General features: G+C 43.8%; 1 protein-coding gene across 1 annotated transcript; it reads right to left on the reverse strand.

Annotated features, from left to right (window-relative positions):
- Window positions 1–4,770: 4,770 nt before the first annotated feature.
- smc1al (structural maintenance of chromosomes 1A, like) lies at window positions 4,771–22,108 on the reverse strand. Its single transcript, XM_042097613.1, has 26 exons — window positions 21,700–22,108; window positions 20,674–20,862; window positions 20,146–20,258; window positions 19,728–19,931; window positions 19,335–19,573; window positions 18,684–18,942; window positions 17,345–17,485; window positions 17,106–17,188; window positions 16,548–16,647; window positions 16,128–16,235; window positions 15,717–15,902; window positions 14,888–15,067; window positions 14,372–14,518; window positions 13,940–14,077; window positions 13,195–13,311; window positions 12,357–12,463; window positions 11,592–11,733; window positions 11,004–11,149; window positions 10,553–10,706; window positions 10,197–10,295; window positions 9,572–9,728; window positions 8,940–9,094; window positions 6,874–7,025; window positions 6,507–6,576; window positions 6,237–6,347; window positions 4,771–5,692 (listed from the first exon to the last, which is right to left on the reverse strand). Exons 1-26 carry the CDS (start codon window positions 21,806–21,808, stop codon window positions 5,612–5,614), a joined length of 3,687 nt encoding a protein of 1,228 aa, XP_041953547.1. The 5' UTR covers window positions 21,809–22,108; the 3' UTR covers window positions 4,771–5,611.
- Window positions 22,109–22,637: the final 529 nt, after the last annotated feature.

Genomic DNA, 22,637 nt, shown 5'->3' on the forward strand with positions numbered 1-22,637 from the left:
TGCAAGAATTTAAGGTTCTAAAATGCCAAGTTGAATTTGTTGAACCCACAGCCATATAGATAGATATAAGGCTCTGGTTGAACCCAGATATTCTTTGGAACGTTCAAGTAACCTACCTTCTGAAGGTGATTTTGTTTATACCTACCTATCAGTCTGACCTACAAACCTGGGAGTGTTCCTATGTTTCCACAGCCCTATGTTCCCAGACCCTAACCCTAACCTAGAAATGTGGGACTATAGGGCTGTGGGAACATAGGGCTGACCCATGGCCCTACCCCTTGAAGTCAGACTAAAGAGCAAGAGCAGTTTGCACAGTGTGAAAGCTCAGTTTACCTGTCATAAGTCACAACCTGTAACTGATAAAGCAAATAATTTAAGAGCTTCCTTCCTGGTACTAGAACCTGAAAGGCAACAGCTTAACTCAACCAACAGGCTGGACCAGCTCAACAAAGAGGCCAAGGATGGATTGATTGGATAGGTGGGGTGAAGTCTTATCCTCTCTTAGAAACATTTTAGATTTGGAATTTCAAAATTATGTAATACCCAGGTCTAAATGAAACGATAGATAGTATACCTTTTTTAGAAAGTTAACGTGTCTCATTGAAGCTGCATGATGACTAGGTTGTGTTCAGTGCATACCACTCGTCTGCAATGATGCCTATGTAGCTACTGTCTGTAGTGTAGGCTATACAAAACATTTAATCAGTGTCCTCGAGCTAGGAGTTCCCACAACAGTGATAGGTTGCATTATAGAGGTTAATCATTGTTCAGATGGTCTCTGCAGGGAAAAATACTCACTCAGAAAAGTAGGTCATAGAATCAGAGATTACAGCAATGATTGTAAAAGGTGTGGACAGCATGGTGTGAAATATATCTAAATGAGAAGTGCCATTTGTTTAAATTGCAGCAAGAAGTTGCTGTTTACAGTCATTGATGTATGGACATGAATTTCTGAAGCTTGGTTCTCCTTCTAGAGCTAATAAGAGCTGGGCACTAATGCCTTTCTTTTACCAGGAAGTCCCTTTGAGATGGAAAATAATCTGTGTTATAGAATATTGACACCTTGGTATTTTAATAGAAACTCCTGTTTGATCAGATGATGGAGATGAATGACAAACATCCAAGGTATAGTCCTTGATTCTAGCCATGTGCTTTCTCCTTCTTTTTTTTGGGGGGGGGGGGGGGGGGGGGCAACCAGACAATCAGTCCTTCAGGGGCCCAAAAGAGAGTTCAAGTTCAAGTATTAACAACCTATTGCTAAACAAAATACTAATTGGGGGCTGCATCTTTAACACCTGACTATGGCTTCCCTCCCTCTGGAGGACGTGCAGAAAGCTGTGCCAAGATCAGCCAGGACACCAATAGGGTAGTATGACATCTTGATCGAACAGAGGGCTGTACAAAGCAAGGTTACTGGCTTATCCCAGTAACTTCAGGGGTAATAACTGATGTCTTAAAGAACACTGGATTGAGCATCTATAGTTTCAAAAGTGGCATGTTTATTTGAGAACAGTGGAAACTCCTGAACTTTTCTGGACGAACCATGGTAACCTCGTTTTGAAACCCAGCCTCCTGGTAATAGTGATACAAACTATTAACACCCGGAACACTGAAATGCCGTGGATCGGATTCCATTTATTTCAATTACGTTCACATAGCACCAGTTTCTCTCAGAATGTACAGAGCCCAGAGTCTGAACCCCTAGACCCAGCATTAAAGTGACAGGGGCAAGTGGAAAAAACCTTGAGCAGAATTAGCTTGCGTAGCTCAGAAGCACAGGTGAGAACCAGAAATACAAGTTCCAGGACACAGGTTCGGTCAGGGCCATTACGATGGTCATTTTCAGACAAGACACTCTGATCTCTGACTCACAGGAACCTGCTTATAAGACAACGGGGTCTTAGTATCTAGGGATCAATAAAGTATCTATCGATCTCTGTTCCCCTGGAAAAGAGAGAGTATCAGTGTTTGTCAAGGTTTTCAACAAGGCTAAATAAAACTAAACAAAAAAGAGAAAACCTTGAGTGAAATCATTACTTTCTAATACAAAACCTTGTCCAGACCTTTACTTAGTTGGAGGAAAACAACACCCATAGATAATGTTTTTAAAATTAAAATATAAAGATGCCCTTTAAATGGGAAAGGCATCGATAGTTCAATTTCCTTTGCTCTCTTGCAGTTACAGCTGATGACCCCAGTAGGCTATAGATCTGGCTTTGATCAGGCATGGGTCCAAGTCAGATGAGCACTGGATTTATCACATGGGTCAGCTTGTCAGATAGATAGATAGATAGATAGATAGATACTGTATTGATCCCCAGGGGAAATTCAAGGTCTCAGCAGCAGCATACATACAACACAAACACATTCTTTAACAGCAGAAAGAGTAATTAAAGTATATAATATAAAAACACAACTAAGCAGTAAGGACAGTAGAAGATAAAGAATATGCTAAATATACTAAAATACAAATTATACTAACACTTAATACAATATATAAAAATATACTAAAATACAAATTACAAAAATACAAATTATACACTTAATCTAAATCAATTCTAAAAACAGTATCCACATAGTGGTGATTAATAAATCAGAGGCGCTTGCAATGACTGAGGCAGGGACTGAGCCTGTGATTCTCTGTGCATAGTAAGGTATGGTAAGGTGCTCTGTGTGAATGAGTGTCATGGTGGTAGTGCAATGGTGATAGTGGTCATGGTGATAGTGCAAATGAGTAAGTCAACAGTGCAACAATGCAGAAATAAAGTAAAGTAAAGTCTATATATCTATATATTTAACTATTTAAGAAAATGTATAAGTGTGGCCACAGTTCGGCTGTGGCATGGGGGGGGGGGTTATGCATATGTGCTGATGTGCTAATATAGCACGCCAACAGTGAGGCATAAAGACAGTGGTACAAGTGGCTAGTGGACAGACAGTACCAAACATGGAGGGGGTGAAGAGGCAGACAGACTATGCAGAGAAGTCTATCTCTCCTCTTCCCTTAAGTGAGGCATTGAACAGTTCAATGGCCCTGGGGACAAATTACTTTCTCAGTCTGTCAGTTGTGCAAGGCAGTGAGCGAAGTCTCCAGCTGATCAGGCTCTTCTGCTTAACAATAGTGCTGTGGAGTGGGTGACCCTCATTGTCCAAGATGTTGATCAGTTTGTTCAGGGTCCTTTTGTCAGATAGTGAAGTGATGCACTCCAGTTCAGCTCCAACTACAGAGCCAGCTTTCCTTACCAGCCTGTCAATTCGCCCCACATCCTTCTTCCTTGTGCTTCCTCCCCAGCATACTACTGCATAGAAGAGGTCGCTGGCAACAACAGACTGGTAGAACATCCTGAGGAGCTTACTGCACACATTGAAGGACCGCAGCCTCCTCAGGAAGTACAGCCTGCTCTGCCCTTTCTTGTAGAGTGCGTCAGTGTTGGCTGACCAGTCCAGTTTATTGTCCAGGTGGAGACCCAGATACTTGTAGGTGCTAACCACCTCCACATTAACCCCATCAATGTGGACTGGTAGCAGAGTGGGCTTAGACCTGCGGAAATCCACCACCATCTCCTTGGTCTTTGAAGTGTTAAGTTGAAGATGATTGAGTTTGCACCATTGCACAAAGTCCTCCACCAGGCTCCTGTACTCCTCCTCCTGCCCGTTCCTGATACACCCCACAATTGCAGTATCATCAGAAAACTTCTGCATGTGGCATGACTCGGTGTTGTAGCAGAAGTCAGATGTGTACAGGGTGAACAGGACTGGAGAGAGCACAGTTCCCTGTGGCGCTCCGGTGCTGCAGATCACAGTGTCAGAGAGACAGTTCTTCAGTCTGACGAACTGTGGTCGCTCGGTCAGGTAATCTGTAATCCAGGTCAGTGCGAGATCCATTAGCTTCCTCTAGCTCAGAGGTTCCCAAACTTTTTTACCCGCGTACCACCACCTACATCCCGACTCGGCTCCCGTATCCCCACTATCCGACACATAAAAACGTAACGTATTCTATTGATGCATTCCAAGCATCATGTTTAATTAGCCGCCCTACATGATCACAAATAAAATGAAAATGTGCAACTGGTCTATGAGCTCTCACACTAAAAAACATTGTGGAGAACAACACTATGAAACACAGAGAACATGGGTTTAAGATAAAAAAATAAAAAAATCATTTTTGACAACTTCCGAAAGCTTGCACACCACCGGTGGTACACGTACCAGTTTGGGAATCCCTGCTCTAGCTCATTCTCTCTGGTCTAGCAACTGTTTTCAGTAGGTACAGGAGAATGAATATGAAAGGACAGAGGTTAGGGACACACCACTCAATTCTCAAGTCTTAATACTCAATGCTGTTTTTGTTGTGTGGCTGTTCCCATTGGTTCATCAGGCTCCTACTCCACTGCAGAGTGGTGACCGTCCTGACCTACATGTGAAAAGCAACAAAAGAACACACGTACAGCACAGAACTAGATTGACTGACTCTCTACCTTCGTAGCACTCTGATCACTCATTTTCATCGAGTGATGCTTTAACCCAGATCAAAGCCTGCTCCCAACTTCTCTGGTACTCCAATGAAATGTTCGGAATTCTGCGGGCGCAAAATTCTGACGAATGTTAGCCAGGAACATAAAAATTGCATGAATTCCGATAAAACTATTCAGACTGCATGTAGCATTGCAAATCAGACCGGATACGGATGAGTCACATCAAGTGAAAAAGAAAAAAAGGGATTTGGCCTGGTAGTGTGAGCCAGCCAGAGAGAGAGGACACAAACAAGTATGACAAGCAAACAAACAAAAGTTTCTTTTTATTTTACTCCAAAAAAGCAACAGTCATAGTAGACTTATTAAAACACACCAGTTATCAGTAATCTAAAAGTTAATATGATGCAGCAGACAAACACATGGTCCAACACACAGAGAGTGTGTGGGGGGGGTTAGAAGGAACTGTGAGTCAGTAAATAATGAAGGTTCACCCAGCCTTGGAATCTGCTGCACATGCTTGTCACTTTGCCACCTTCCAAAACAAAGCCATGTGCTGCTAGGCTTTCTGTGCACAACATTACCAGGAGAAAACTGTTGTAGATGTTTTATAGAGTCAAGATTCATTGCAGCATGAAAGTAGTGCTGAAAGCTCACTACCTTTAAAAAGAAGTACTTAAAGCAATTACATAAAATTCTTTGTATAGTAAAAAAAAGTCACTACAGCTATCCATCTTTCAACATCTCTCTTTCTTACGAGTCCCATGATCACTTAACAATCAAATACAAGATTATGAAAAGACTACAGCAAGGAACACGATTAAGCCAGTAGACAAACCCAACAGACAAAATGGTTGAAATATAAGAGAAAGATTGACAAAGTAACCAGTCAACACAATTCCTACTCTAGTCCTATGAGTGGAATGAAAGGCCTGATAAAAATAACTGTTGACCCTGCTAGTCAACCCGATCCATTATTCTACAGCAGGCGTATCACAGAGTGTTTATGTGGTCATGATTCAGCTGACTTACACACAAAATGAGACAACTCAAAAAAATGCATTTGGAACATAATTGTAGCTTAGACTCCGCAGGGGGTCACCCAAAATACATAACGTCACAGGAGTGCGCGGACTGCTCTACTCGTTCGGATTGGGGTTCGCGTCCGGATATTCCGAGAGGTCAAACGTTAACACTTTGCTGATGACACAATCCCCTTGCTGTAAAGAGAGGGAGGGAGAGAGATGGAGAGATGGAGAGGAGAAGAGGAACAGTTGAAAGCACGTTTGGAGTAAGTGTTTATAAATGGGCTTGCTATACTGTGTGAGTGCAATGACTATATGCACAGTGGGGTTTTTAAAATATGCATTTAAAAATTCTATAATTAAAAAAAATGGACATGAATTATTTTGCTGCTCTCTACAGAGGCAAGAGACAAGCAACCTAAAGTGCTGTAATATTGAAACATGCTGTCTACATTCAACACTGAGGCAACGTCAGCAGTTTTTCTGCTTTGTGGCTTTCCTCTGTGTTGTGTAAGCTGAGACTTTTGTTTTCTATGACTATGATTTGTCTGACAAACTAACCCACCCATTTTTAAGTGTGTGTGTGTGTGTGTGTGTACACATATCCATGACCATGAGGTGGTATGTGCATCCTGACCCTAGGCTAGACTTGTGTGCATGTGTATGTGTGCATGTATGTGAGCGTGTGTTGGCAAGTGTGTGTGTGTGTGTGTGTGTTTGTATGTGTGCATCATCTCACCTCGGGGTAGACTCCAACAAGGGCATCAGCCTTGGTGTAAAACTCCTCCTTAAGGGAGATGACGATGGCTTGGAAGTTCTGAACAGACTGATCCTTGATGTAGTTGGCCACCTAGTGGACAAGCACAATAATGGAATGAATCATTTCATTCCATTATTCAACAGCCCTATTAAACTGCACCAGTGCCTTCTCAACCATACTATTATTTCCTGGAAATTCCTGGTGTCAAAAATACACATAGAAACAATACCACTTAAAGCGCACACATACCTTTCCAATGTTGGTGTTGTCCAGAGCTGCGTCAATCTCATCCAGCACAAAGAAGGGAGCAGGTTTATAACTGGTGACAAACACATAGAAACCTGATTTACATTTACATCAACAGTCAGTCAGAAAAGATGCCGTTAAGACAATTCAATAGAATCCCAATGGCACGGCCCCAGCCATGGCGCCACTGGGGCACCTGCACCGTCCACCCCGACTCTCTCTCCCACTTACTTCCGGTCACTCTCCACTATCCTGTCGCATTAAAAGGCATAAAAGTCCAAAAAAAAAAAAAGAAAAGAAAGAATCCCAATGGCAAACAGCAAGGCAACCAGTCTTCTATGTGCGTGCACGCATGCACCCCCACACACACCTGTGAATGGCAAAGAGCAGGGCCAGGGCAGCTACAGTCTTCTCTCCTCCTGAGAGGTTGTCCATGGGCCTGAAGCGTTTGCCCGGAGCCACACAGTTGTAGTTGATCCCGTCCAGGTAGGGCTCCTCTGGGTTCTCTGGGCCCAGGAAAGCCTGGATATGACAAAGTAGTTTTAGTAGGCTTTAGTTTAAAGGCGCAGCCAGGGATTTTACGATATTTCAAGCCCATAACATTTGCAACATTCAGCAACCATCTCCTGACGACCGCTAGCTGCCCATTTAATGAGTACACTGTAAAAAAAAAAAAAAAAACGGTTTCTGTAGGCAGCCCAGGCTCCGAAAACTGGAAACAATGTGGGGGCAGCCTGTCTCCCAAACAGTGTGGACTTTCTCAGGGAATACTGAAGGTAGGGCTGAGCTAGACTGGTCCTACTAGACTCTCGTCCATTTAATAATGTACAGAGAGTCTGGCCACTTTCCATTGCCAAGCCCTAACTTCCTTGAAGGCGAGCACTCTGTTGAAGTTTAAAACTATTGGATCTGCCCAGAGCCACTCTGGATCTGCCATAACCAATCGCTAACGTTTGGTCGTGATGTTTGTCTGTCTCAAACTAGCGCACGACCTCAACGTCATCGTTCTCAGCCACTCGCTCGGTTTGCTGATTGGACCTGCAGATTTTTGCAGGAGAAAACCCGCGAATATTCCGCAGACCCAGACGACGTACTGAAGGGAAAGGCAAATTGAGTGGAAGTACGTAGGAGGGTAGAGCCAGGCTAGGGCTGAGCTACCTCTCTGCCGTGTTTCGTTTGGTCCTTATTTAAAATGTAATGTACGTTTTTTTGCACAAATAAATGTAAACATAAACTCAAACAAAGCGACTTCCTTAAATGCACAAATCCCTGACTGCGCCTTTAAAGCCATATTTCATGGCAAAAAGGTACATAAATGAGACATTACAACGAACAAAAAACAAGTAACTAAACTAGTGTGCCTTTTTGATAAAATACCAAATTGGTGGAATATTCTTCGGGCATGGAACAAGAGAATAATTGTAACACTGGTGTCAGTCAGTGAAATCAGACGTCTGTTAGAGGTGTGTAATAAGCCCCAGGGGCGCCTGCAGGTGTGCGGCCATACACACTGTGCGTACCATCAGGCTACTCAACAACGAGAGAGAGAATTTCCCCTGTGTGTGTGTGTGTATTCACACCAGATTGGTCAACCGTAACTTCCCAACTCTGCACAGTATCCCATTAACTGCATGACAGTAGGCTATTTACAATTTTCTGTAAAGTTTATAAACACGTTATCACGTTATTTTGTTTGAGCAGAAGAGAGAATAACAATGCACACATACAGCAATTACAGAAGTTGTAGGCTAGGCTATTTGTTGTTGCTTTTACTATATGGTTGCTGGTTATCAGCACACTATGCTAAGCTAATTCACTAACTGAAGGCCATCCTGGATATAAAATGTTTTTTGTGAACAATGGATGAAAAGCATGGAGACCGAAAGGATGGAGGCAGCAAAGCTAGAGGGGTTATTTCAGATTGACAAGAACAAGGTAGGCAAAATTGGTGTGCTTGTCCAAAAGCTATGCTAGCATTACAGCTGTTTAAAGCCATACGTGAACGGTAAACTAGAACAAAACTAAAGGTAACTTTAGCCTTTATTGGGCTGTACTTGTCCAAATTAATAGGTTAGTAAAGACTATGTAGGCTACTTTTTAGATAACCAATGCACAAACCTAAAACCGGGAAATGGACAAATATTATCAACGCTTTGAATGTTTCGTTGCAGGGGGTGTTTCGTAGAACGGTGTGCGTACTGCGTACCATAGCATTCATTCCTGCAGGTTCCCCTGATAAGCTCAAGGAGGTTGTAGGTTACAGTGATTTTAGAATAGCTAAGGAGTGTTGTTGGGCATGAGTGACTCAAAACAAAGTCCTCAAAATCTCACACAGCTGTTGTGGAGCCCTTTCACTTCTCCAAAACCCATAAAATAGAGGGAAGGGGAAGGGAAAACTAGAATTACTGTGTGTGTGTGTGTGTGTCTCCAACTGACCTGGGCACTGCTATTGCGGGACAAGGCCTTGTAGATCTCATCAATGTTGGTAGCAACGGACTCAAAGCAGGCGTTGAAGCGATCATAGCGCTCCTTCTTAATCTGCTCAAAAGCCTGCTTGGCTTTCTTGGCTCTCTTCCTGGCCGCCTCAAACTCTGTAGGGCCAAACAGGCAGACAGTTACTCAGGCAAACAGCCAGTCAGTTACACAGGCAAAGAGGCAGACAGTTACTCAGGCAAAGAGGCAGACAGTTACACAGGCAAACGCAGACAGGCACACAGACAGGCACGCACACACACACAGAGATAGGTAGGTAGGCAGGCAGGATATCCCTTTAAGACCAGTGTAACCACATGGCAAGCCACACCAGCACACACTCAATACAAAACGTTTCAAAACGACCGCAACTTCACTCAGTTGGCTGTCCGGCACTGTTAAAACAGTATTCCCAATGAAATGCTTATTCCCTCACTGATCGAGCTGTCTCACTAAGATGTCTCACTGGCTCTGTCTGTCTCTAGATCATATACACACACACACACACACACACACACACACACACAAACACACACGCACACACACTCACTCTCTCCCTCTCTCACCCGTGTACACATAGGCACACACAGCCTTACCGTCGCTGGTCTCCTGGAACTTGTCCCTGACGCTCTCCAGCTTCTCCATGGCCTTCATGTTGGGTGCGCTGATCCTCTGCAGGATGCTCTGCTGCTCGTTCAGACGCTGCTGCAGCGTGTTCATCTCCCCCTTGATCTCGTCCTCAGCCAGAGCGTCCTGCACACACACACACACAGTCAGAGCGTGCACCCAGCAACCACACACCTTCAGGTAGAGCATGCTCCACAAAACATCTTGCAAACCCAACTCCACTGAGTATCTAGGGGTGTAAAGGGGCAACGCTACTGGGAAACGGTCAACCACAGGTTCAGAACCTGAAGTCACTTTCCTTAACTTTTACTTTAATGTTAAAATGAAAGAACATGTCTATCTATATCTATCTATAATCAAGCACACATCTTCCCAGACTTTTTCAATTTCAATAATTTAGAGCAATTTTAGCATGCATAGCACAGAGATTTCATAATTTGTAAGGTAAAAGTCTACTATTTAAACCAAAAACCTAATTAAATAAAAGGAGGTCTGATCGAGAGGTTCGACAAACTCTAGTATGTATATTTGAGCCAACATGCAGAAAAGCATTCTGTTGTAGATGCCAGGCTTTGTTCTGTGTAAATGTTTTACCCTCAGGTCCTCGGACAGGTTGCTGTAGTCGATCTCGATGAGAGCCTCTTTGGCCAGGACAGAGCTGGAGGTCCTCTGGCTGCTCTCCTCGGCCTGGCCCTGCAGGCCACAAACACACACAGAGAGAGAGAGAGAGAGAAAAAAAGAGAGAGAGAGAGAGAGAGAGAGAGAGAGAGAGAGAGAAAAAAAGAGAGAGAGTTAATATTGACAACAGATCTAGTGGATGTACTGATGTTTAGCTCAATTTAGCTCGACCTCATTGCTGTACATAATGAACCTTTCATGTAAACCTGACAAGTATGTGGTTTTTTGTGTGTGTGTGTTTGTGTGTTCATGCGTGAAACATTAAAACGCACCTCCTCCTGGCTGATGTCGTCCATGGTCCCTGACTTGAGTGGCAGCCTGATGTCCTGCATCTTGCAGGCCTGCAGCAGGTTGTGCCTGTCGCTTCGCTTCTGCTCTAGCTTGGTCTCGATGGCAGTGACCTCCTTCTGTAGCTGGGTCAACTCCCTGTGAACAACACACACTGCAGTTACACAAACAGAATGACATAATCACACCAAACTAACATAGTCAAGGGTGAAGCTGTGTGACAATGAGTCAAATTGTTTTTTTAAGACACTGCAAATGTGTGGGCCTGCTTTCTATATCCCTAAATTAGTCACCAAAGACAAGGCTTCCCATTCACAAGAACCATTGCAGTTCACAAGCAACATTATATGTTCACCTGGATGTTAACTAAAGGCACAAGTGAATTCTTTGAGGAGATTCTGAAACATTGGGCTGTTTGTATTGGGAAGTGCTTACTTGTTGGCTCCCCCCAGCTTTTTGCGGATCTCCTCCATCTCATGGTTTTTGTCATTGACCTCGGACTTCTTGGTGAGGTGTCCGTTCTTCAGGTCCTGGAGCTGGGCCATGGTCTCGTCAATGATCTTCATGTGCCTCTGCTCCTCCTGAGAGAGGACAGAGGAGAGACAGAGCGAGAGAGAGAGAGAGAGAGAGAGAGACAGATGTTGGGGTGGTCAGTTGTGGATCTGCTGATGGCTACATGGCACATAATCGCTCTTCATGCCCAGTGATCACTCATCTGCATCACAAAAAACAGCGCTTCAAATGATGGTTACTTAACTCAGTGACCGTGTAACCATGGTTCTAGAACTTTTGGATGACCGCCAGGGGCTGTGCTTTAAGCATCTGGATATTCTGCATGTACACTTGATGAATATCAATGTTTGAATGACAGCTTTAGTAGATACAAAATAGAATTATTATTTTTACCACCCTTTCATTCTATCTTTATGTAACTCATTCTTTTTTACTCTTATTTTCGTCTTGGGGCATCACACTTTCCATCTTACTAAATGAGCACTCTTTCCAACCCCTCTTCCCGTTTACCTTCTTCATTCGCTCGATCTCGCTCTCGTCCTTCTTGACCGTCTGTTCCCACATGATCACTTTCTCCTGGTCCTCCTTCAGCTGGTTCTTTTCGTAGTCCAGCTGGATGCCCAGGCGGGTCTTCTGGGTCTCAAACTCCAGGCTGCCAGGGAAAAACCACAGAACGGCCACACGCTGATAAGACTCCAAAACAACCAAGACCGAAGCCAACACCACCCAGGGAATAGCACCAGACAGCAGCAGTATTCCTTACATTCTTGTACCCTGATGAGTACGTTCACATTGCATTAAACACAAAGACCCTTTCAGATACAAAGTGATTTGCGCTATGTGGCTGCTAGCTTCATCACAATACAGTAGTTACCACTACAGTAGATATTAAAGGTGCTCTAAGCAACACTGGGTAACATCACTTCTGTTGACATGCATCTCATCGGTGATTGGCACGAACAGTTTGTTATATTTTTAAGGTCCAGGCTGGACCAAGACCTAGCGGATGATGAAGTGATGTTTGCTGTATGTGACAAAAAAGGTTTTAGCTCAGAAACCGCGTAACATCGCTTAGAGCACTTTTAATACAGCTCTAATAAAAGAGCAGGGGACTTGCTGAACGACACATTGCACCTACGCTTTGCTTGACTCAGCTATAAACCACTGTAACACAGCGAAAGCTATTGGAGATAAGGGACTTTAGAGTGCAGTGGTGCTGATGTCACATTCTATCTGAAGGCCTCATTACGCCACCAAAATGGGAAGCAAACTGACCGTTTCTTTGCGATCTCGTTCTGCCTCTTGACTTTCTCCTCCTCGAACTCACGGATGTTTCTGACCCCGATCTCCTTACAGAACTCCACAAACACCTCATCCTCCACCTGGAAGATGCACCAGCAAGACATTCATTATTCAATCAGGGAGATACACACACATAAGCACAAACCTGACATGTACTGTAAGGATCCTAATTACCAGGCTGATGATAATCTTTTCAATCATATATGGACTCTTGATCAGCTAGTAAGTGTGGGCCTATTGTGGGCCTACTGTCACATTGACCACCACACAATGACTTTCCAGGTTGTACTAAATTGTGCTTAAATCTGGTTCATCATAACCACGCTACGCTAATTTGTTAAAAACTGTTGAACTCAAGTTAATTCTGCAAACCTACCACCACAAATAGAATTCAGAATTCTGTGGGAAACACTGTAGACCAAAGAATGTCTAGACCTACGTAACATTATTCCTAGAAGTAACGCGTGTCATAAGAAAACGAGTAGGCATTCTCTTTAACAGTCTATTGTGGGTCTACCAACCTACTATGGATATTGTTTTTACATTGAACTGAAACTTTCCATATTTAGCGGATTCAGATTTATTAGGTTAACAGGGGTTCTATAATCATTTGTCATATTTCCAACAGTGCGCGGAAAGCTTCACGATTTCCTTCGACCACTCTCAGTTCCCTCTTCTGAAGAGTGACGTCACTTAATTAGATTCAGATATGTTATTGCAAAAAATAATTAGATTACAGTACAATCATACAAGACTACTAAGCAACTACTTAGCTCTGAACATGTTGAACATGATAGTTTACGACACTTACCACATTCATGCGGTCTTTGAGGTCCTTCATTTCCCTCTCCCGTGATTGGACGATTCTCTTGATGTCGTTGATACGCGGCCCAAAGTTGGCCAGCTCACTCTCCAACTTGGACTTTTCCTTTGGTTTTACAGATTTACAATTACTATCTTGCACTAATATATGCAATACAGCCAAATGCAAGATTACTTAATTATCTGACTTAAAATGTCTGTGAACTAAATGATAACCATCTTAATGACCTAGATATCTAGCATGACACCATGTATGTTATCCCTGACTATTCAATTCAATTAAATATTCCTGTATTAACGATAACTATAACGTAATGGCAATAGTTATCGTCCTAGCTAATATGAATGACTGGCGTCCACACACTATAATGATAACAACATGAAGAACGTTTACTGGGGATCACTTTCAGAGTGATTTTGAGAACAATTAAAAGCTGACAGCCAATCGGAACACATCAAATTTGAACCATCACATTCATAAACACGAGGAGAGACTTTCCTTATCGTATGGATGCTTTTATCGTTGTAGTTATATATAGTTATCGTTCCTGGTGTGAACGGCCCCTTAGACTGAAAGTACCCTGCAGTACACCAAGGTATTTCATTGAGTCCTTCTGGTGCTTTGGAGCCTGACCAATGACTCAGTCAGGAGCCATGTCCGCCTCCTCTAGTAGCCTGCGGGACCAGTATATTTGTCCTGTGCAACAGATGGGGGTGCTGTGCTCTGTCCGTACCTGCATGTTGAGGGACAGGTGGCGGGTCTTGGTTTGTTCCAGGTCACTCTGGGAGTACTTCAGCCGCATCTGAAGACCGTGGGCCTGGGACTGTACCTGACGCAGCTCAGCCTCCTTCCTCTTGGCTTTCATTTGTTCCTACAGGAAATGGACACAAGATTCAGCCAATTAGACTCCACTCTGGAGAAGGGCTTTAGAGTGTGGTTATCCAACAGCAGAGTTTGTTTCATGTCCTGTATAACATGCGTTCTGTAGACAAGTACAGTCCTCCCCGGACTCAAACTCTCAGCCTTGGACATAACACAGGCATGCTAGCTAGAAGGCTTAATCCCATGGGTGCTAGCTCCTCTCACCAACATGTCTGTTACGGTATCAGGGAGTGAGTCCTATCCACTGCAGAGCTCTGTGCCAGCTGGCTGCTGTTCCACTTACTTTGAGCTCTTCGGTGAGTTTCTCCTTCCTGTCCTTCAGCTTGTCCACGGCCTTCTCGTCCCAACGGCGGGCCTTGGCCTTCAGGTCGCTGGCACCTCCGGAGATCACACCAGACTTCTGGAACAGGGTGCCGTCCAGGGCCACAGTCTGGGGAGAGGGTTTTACAGCATTACTCACCAGAGACTAATGAATGGCCTTTCCTCTTGGATGGCTTACAAACTCGGTTGTGGGTAGGTTATGTGTGCGTGTATGTACCTTGTGTTTTTACTGTCTTCTGAGGTGTTGGTGTGTTCTTTATATGACATGAGCGTAATTTACTTCATTTATCTACATGCCTGTAGTTATTGCTTATTTTGTATGCATCTGTGACTGTGTGTGTGTGCGTAAGTGCCTTTTGATTGAGTGCATCTGTGTCTGTCTAGCATTATCTCAGGTCTTGATGTATTGACAACTTGGCCTAACATGTGTTTTACGGTTACAGTTCACAGTTTCTGTTACACACGTGTCAGTGTGTACCTTGTGTCTATATGGTCCTCCAAAGGCGATTCTGCGTGCGTCCTCCACGTTCTCACACACCAGGGCGTTCCCGCAGGCGTACTGCAGGGCCTTCTTAATGTGGGGCGGCTCGTAGCGGATCACGTCAATCACCAGCCTCGCCCCGCGCAGCTCACGCAGCTTCTCATCAGTGGGCTTCACCTGTCGGGGGAGATTAGCATTGATTTAGCGACCCGATAAGGTGTCTGCTTCACTTAAAGAGCCAATAACATGTGTCTGCTTTACCTCAACAGTCAATGATGCATGTCCACTCTACCCATCACGCTAATAATACAGCTCTGTTTTACTGATACTGCCAATAACGTGTGTCTGACTTATCCACAGACCCAATTATACACGTCACACCTTATCCACACATCCAATAATACTTGTTAGGACAATCAATCTGATTTACATGTATAAGCTACACTAAAATCAAACAGAAAGTTTTCATTGATCAGAGGTTCTAAAATGAACACTGATGGCTGCATCCATGCTCCAAACTGTCCCCTGAAGTCTCCTTAAGCCTTAAAGATGCTACGATACTTCATATTTGACATCATACAAGTCAACAATGGGACAAGAATATATTTAAACTAATGGGTAGGATTTAAGATTTATAGCTAAAAATATTAGCCTGGCCTCAAAGTTAATACACCCGTTATGATGCTAGGTTTGGAAACGTTTCTCAATATTGATGGGCCAGACTTTCTCCACAAAGTGAAACAAAGTTAAACCCGACTACTGATATCATGTCTTTATTCAGAAAGCCTTTTAAGAGGAAGGAATTGGTGAGTTTGAAGGTTGTTACCTCCAGGTAGTCCAGAGGCAGGAAGGTCTCCGGCTCTCCTCGCTGCTCTTTGATATACTGGATGCAGTCACGGCCTGTCTTCTCCGAGTCCACAATAATGGCGTCCATGTTCTTCCCCAGGACCTTGGTCACAGCAATCTGGTACTTCTTCTGGGTGGGCTGGCAGAGGTCGATCAGCCTGCCATACTGAGAGGGGTGAGACAATCAAAGAAAACATCAGGGGACTGTGTGAATTTCACTAACTTCTCAGACTTTTCAGAATAAGCATGTTAAAAAGAGCAAGAACCACATTTATTTTAAACCACATTTAAAATAAACAAAACAAAGAAACCATTTAAAGGTGCCAGGTTTAAAACTGAATAATATGAACGACTAGGATCCATCGTATGATTGATGAGTAGAAACTCTTACCACAGAGCCAGGGTAGAGCCTCTTGATGCTCTCCATGATCTCAGCTTTGCGCTGCTGTCTGCTGTTCTCCTGCCTGTCAATACGGGCGTCACCTAGCTGCTCCATAACCTAAGAGCCACAAAGAACCAAACAGGGAGAGAGAAAGAGTTTAGTTCACCCTATGACAGGAAAAAAGGGAGAAATAGAGATTAAAACAACCCTGAAAAAATAAAAATGCCTCTGAACTTCACACATAATCATATTTCAATAAACTCTGTTGATCTTTTCAATGGAAAAAGTGTAATTAATTGTTCATCAGTGGGTGACTTTCCCCCTGACCACTCCTGACACTGATAGCCAGAGAGTGAGCAGTCTAGACTTGGTCCCAGACTCTGCGACGGATCGTGAGTCATTGTGGTTAGCACTGGGTGACAGGCTCACCTGATTAAGCTCCATGTTAATCTCATCAATCCTCCTCTTGGCCGACTCCACCTCCTCCGTCAGTTCCTCCTCCATCCGCTTCTGCTCATCCAGAGATTGCCTGACAGGAGGAGGAGGAGGAGGAGTGAGTGGAGGAAGAGGGAGAGATGGGAGGAGAGAGAGAGAGAGAAAGGGAGGAGGGAAAATGGAGAGACGAGTTGAAGGAAGACAGTGAGGAAGAGGGTTGAGGATGGAAAGAAGGAAGAGAAGTGGTGGGAGAGAAGAGAGAGAGAGATGGAAGAGAAAGAGATGGAAGAGAGAGAGAGAGATGGAAGAGAGAGAGAGAGATGGAAGAGAGAGAGATGGAAGAGAGAGAGATGGAAGAGAGAGAGAGATGGAAGAGAGAGAGATGGAAGAGAAAGAGATGGAAGAGAAAGAAGAAACAGAAAAGGTCACAGACGTTCAAATAAAATCAGTAAATAATGTCACAGGGCATTTGGGGACAAGCAACATTGATTTTAAATCATTTCAGCTGAAAAATTGCAGCGCGAGTGTCATCATGCAGTTCACGTTGTCTACCTGCTGGTGGAGATGTAGTCCTCCAACTTCTCAATACGCTTCTGGTTCTCCTCGATCTCTCTGATCTTTTGCTTGATCTTGGCCTGAGAGCGCACACACATACACACATTTGTGTCAAAGCATGTAGTCTTCCTAAGTAACTAAATGAACTTGATCCACCCCATTAGATCTACACATTCTCTACAGCATTTCCAATGAATAACATTTCTATACCACCCATCCTCCCCTCTCCTACATACCTCTGTCTCCACTTTCTTCCTCTCCTCCAAGTCCAGTCGGTCCTGGTCGGCCTTCTGGTCGCGATTGAACTTCTCCAGCTCTTGGGCCAGAGTGGCGGCCCGCTTGCTGGCCTCTTCCTTCAGACGGTGGTACGCTTTCACCTGGCACAATGGGCAACGAGGTACAACCATTAGTGACTGGTGTCTACAGAAAAACAGTGACCACTAAGTGCCCCATGTAGTCCACATGTGTGTGACTTGTGTGGGGACACTGTTAACAGTGCAAGGCACAGATAGAGATATTACAAAACCAACAAAAGTCTGGGTTCACTTCCCGATCCCACCCCATCTCGCTCTCCCATCTGCTTCCCGTCAGTCTCTCCACTGTCCTATCTGAATAAAGGCGAAAAGCCCAAAATACACTTAAAAAATAAAATAATTCTACACTGTCATATTACAACGGAGCAGGGACATACAAGGGTCTAATGGCTCCTACACACAGCTGTGAGCGTTGCGTTGCTGGAGACGCATCCCATTCACTTTACATGGGTCATCCGTTGCCGAACTGAATTGTGGGTCTGTTGCGTCGCGTTTCTCCCGTCGCTCACGTTGAAAAGTTCAGCTGTTGCTGCACCGACAGACGGCACCGGCCAATCAAGCCAATCGACAGACGGCACCAACCAATCAAATTACAATTATACTTCAAGTAATTTGCATAACTACCCACGGAACGCAACTGTGTGTAGGAGCCGTAACACTAACAGAAACACTTTTTTTATATTAATATTATGTCCCATTAACTGTATTCCTACAGTGATTTCTAATCGTTTTGCCCTCACCAAATTTTTTTCACAGTTTTTATTCTCATAAATCACATCAACTGTACCCCACACAGGGCGTTTTCACCATCTTGCTCTCATCTGCTTCACACAGCTTTAATGTTTCCATCTTAATATATTGCATTAACTGTACCCCACACAGGGCGTTTTCACCATCTCTGCTCCCACCTGGTTTACATTGTCCAGTGTTGTTATTAATCAAATTAATTGATTAATCGTGATTATGACTTCCAACGATAACAATGCTCTCTCCTTTTGTCTTGAGTTGTTGTGTGCATCATCTTTTTGCATGTATGCTTTTCTGTTAGATTATATTTAAAATTCAATTTAAAAATGTAAAAAAGTTTTGATAGTGGAGTTCCAAAATCCCTGAGTAATTGTGTTTAATAACCGTAATCTCAATACTGAACCAAATAATTATGATAATGATTTTTGTCATAATCAAGCAGCCCTATTTGTTATAGCAATATATTATATTAATCACAGGCCGTAGATCCTTTGTTAAGCATCTCTGCTCCCACCTGGTTCTCCTCCAGCTGGAGGTCCTGGCCCTGGCTCTGCGCCTCCTCCTCCATGCGCTCGTCGAATTCCTGCCTCGCCATCTCCACGGCACCCTGCTCCTTCTCCAGCTCATCCATGTCGGCCTTGCGCTTCTTGTACATCTTCTGGGCGTTCTGGAGCGACTTGCGCGCTGCCTCCAGCTTCTTGATCTTGTGTGCCGTGTTCTCCTTGGCCTTGATGTACTGCGGACGCTTCTGGTTCAGCTCAGAGTCCTTCTCCCTGGGAAAGACAAGGAGGGAGGGAGGGAGGGAGGGGGAGAGAGAGAGAGAGAGAGAGGGAGGGAGGGAGGGAGGGAGAGAGAGAGAGAGAGAAAAGGCAATGAATACAGAGAGCCTGCCAAGGCTGATCACCACCTTTATGTATAGTTCTGTTTCAATAGGAATAAATCACAATGGACAGCTGATGAGTCTTTCCAGAATCATATAGAGAGACCTACTCACTCACTATTTTCTCTCAACCTGAGGAAATCTACGGCCTCCAATTAAAAAAACAGGCAAAATGTAAAAGTCTTAAGCCTAACCAAATGTAACGGAATAACTTGGATCTTGAATAGGCTCTCTCACATTCATTTATTTGATCACTATCTCTCCTTTTCCCCTCTGGTCACTCACTTGATCTCCTTCTCGATGGTCTGCTGCTCCCTCATCAGTCTGCCCAGCTCCTTCTTCTTGTCCTTCAGCTCCTCCTCCACGCGGTCCATTCGCTTGCGGTCCTTGTCGATCTCCTTGTTGCGGTGGGACAGCTCGCGGTTCAGCTTCTCGATCTCGGCCTCGTTGTGGTACAGCTTGAACAGCTGCAGCTGCACGTGGGCTCGAGCCACCTCGTCCTTCAGCCGCTGGTAGCGCTCGGCCTGACGGTGTAGGAGAAGAATTGATACAGAGAGGAGCAACGGAGAAAAAGAGAGACAATCAACGTGTGAATTAAGTTTCTGTATAAAAACAAGGGAGTAAACAAAATAATATTTGATGTACAAATCTGCTGAATCTAAATGGCAGTGTGCGCACCTCCTCTTTCTCCTGCTTGGCCTCCTTACGCTCTGCAGCAATGTTCTTCTTGCGGTGGTAGTTGAACTGCGTGTCCTCCTCTGCTTTCACCATCTCCTTCTTTCTGCGATCATACTCCTGAGCCAGCTCGCCCGAGCGGGAAATCTCCTCAAACAGGGCTGTGCGCTCTTTAGGGTTCTTCATGGCAATGGACTCCACCGCACCCTGGAGTTCACACATGGAAAGGGAGAGGACATGACACACAACGCAGACCCTCAGAATGGCCTCCTATCCTTTCTACTGAAATTACCGATAATGACAACTTTTTTTTGTAATAACAACAACTTATTCATTATTTACCACTTCAGAGATGACTGCCATATATATTTTACGAGCAAAAATGGGTCAGATTGAGGTGATTTCAGGTGCGTGGATCTACCTGAAAGACGAGGAAATTCCTAGCCTTGATGAGGATGCCCAGCTTCTCCAGCTCTTCACTGTACTCGGGCAGTCCCACCACCTTGCTGTTGATGCGGTACTCAGAGGAGGACCCTACAGTGCAATAGTAGCAAATATATCAACAAGAGCAAAAGACAGTGATGTTAAGCGACTGTAGACTGGGGAGGCATTTCTGGAGTGAAGCAAAAGAAATGGAGACACAACACTGTAATATAAGATGCAAGGGGGGCAACAGAGGGTAACTCAAAGTTACAGCATAAGAGATGCAAAAGATGCAAAACATTAATGTAATCAAGAATGTAGAGAGAAGAAAATATGTGTTATGAATGTAAAGCACTATATATTATCAAATCTATGGTTATGTCATGTACAAAATAGGCCGATACAAAACAAAGCAAGGAAAAAATAGCCTTGAGGCAAAAACAGCATACGCTGTGTGTGTACTCTGTGTATATGTTAATGATGAACCAAGGGACTCGTCTGCATACTAGCTTTGCAGAGGTCATACCTATGATGATTCGACTGAACGTGCGCTCCTCGCCACTGTCCTCACGGTACACCATGCTCACAAAGGCCCTATTGGCCGCAGGCTTCCCCACAGGGGCTCCATGGATCAGGTCCTTCAGAGTCTTCACTCTCAAATTACTGGTCTTCTCCGCCAGCACAAAGCTGATGGCGTCCATAAGGTTGGACTTCCCTATGGACATGAGAACAGAGGAGCAGACCTTAAGTTACGGGGATGCTTACAAGTTGAGGCTCCCTGTGTCATTGTGACTTCAAATCAATACACCACTATGTTCTCCAATGCCATGCTAGAACCACGACAGGTACCAGATGAAATACTAATAACAAAGTCAAATTTGTAGCATTAGAGGGACACTACAAGTGTTTCAGTACAGATTTCATGAATTATCCATTAACCCCCAAAACATGAATACACCCCAATCTGTCTTTCTACATGTGGCTTTTCAGCATGGACTGACAAGAGCCTCATTTGAACTCTGTGCTTCACATATGAAAACTTCGGCAAGCTAGCTACCGAACTAATAAATATCACACAATTTTCCTATAATTAGGGCTTTAGGGACAAACGTGCACATACATCATTTACCTAACATAATAGTTACTATGCATTCACTAACTCATCACTTTCCTAACAAACGGTGCTGTGAAGTTCAAAGTTGCGCAAAATGGAAAATCAGCACTACGGCATCCAATGTTGACATTCAGGTTAGCACAACAGTTAACGTTAGTCGACATGTACTGGATCACCTCCTCGTTGCATTCAGCATTCTCAATTAGTCACAACTTTACATTATGCTGAAGTACCCCGTCATTAACCTTATATCTGCCTGTAGCTAGTTAAAAAGCAAGTCAAAACAAAATCAGAAAAAGCGCAACATATTAGGCGGGCTACCTACATAGCTAAAATGCTACAAGGCCTGAGGGGCAAACAAGGAAGTCCTCGGACTAGATTCATAATCCGTGCATTCTATCTAACTGTAAGGTTGGATATAGCTAGTGAAGATCATACCTGATCCATTGGGTCCAATGATGGCAGTAAATTTCTGGAAAGGTCCAATAATTTGCCTGCCTTTATAAGATTTAAAATTCTCGATCTCTATCAATTTCAGATACCCCATTGTGGAATTAACAATGTTCTATTTAAAAAAAGAAAAAAATGCGGGCCTTGAAATTATTAGCAAGCTTCTTTGAGCAGCAGCTTGCTTGCTAGCGAGCTAACGCTAGCAAAATCTTGCGTGTCCGTTTCCAGTGGTTCGTGTGCCAGCCACGCAGCTCAGAATCGCTTTTAGACTCTAAGTAAAACACGCAAATACACAGTTTAGCATCGCGTGCAACAGTTCAAATAATTACACTGGAAGATGGAAAAAATACCGCTAACTCTGTGCATGAATACTACGGCCAGCCAGAGCGCGCGCGCACTCGGGGGTAAACAAATATCGTATCGCGAGACTTTGATGCAGACAGTTTTGAAAAAGTTGGGGCCACTTGCAGATCCTAATCTAGTTATTTATTTGACAGCAAAAATGTTGAATTGGACCATTTTGGTTTACTTGCTGTCTCGTGACTACATGTGATATGCATTGCCTATGGCTATGCAGAGAATAGTGCTGACAAGCAGGCTGTAATTAACAATATGTCCAATTATCGTCATATCTCTAATGGTTTTGCCTGGAAACAATGTAATGGTTTAAGATGAACCTGTATAAGATGGGTCCTCGTCCCAGAGAACTTTGTTTCTGGTAGCATGTCCCCGGTCGTGATTTCCATCCCTCATCATGTAGTACAGTAGCCTACGCTGTGTTTGGAAAATAGGCTCCCGCTCGACTTTCATGTAAAAATTGATTTTTTTGCATATTTTGCTAATAGAGTCTAAGGAACAAGATTTTTTTTATCTTCAAATTTTCACGATCCATCTTTAGTGTTTTTATCTGTAGGCCTATGTTTTAA

This window comes from Alosa sapidissima, chromosome 7 (assembly GCF_018492685.1).
Source record: "Alosa sapidissima isolate fAloSap1 chromosome 7, fAloSap1.pri, whole genome shotgun sequence".
Lineage (NCBI taxonomy): Eukaryota > Metazoa > Chordata > Actinopteri > Clupeiformes > Clupeidae > Alosa > Alosa sapidissima.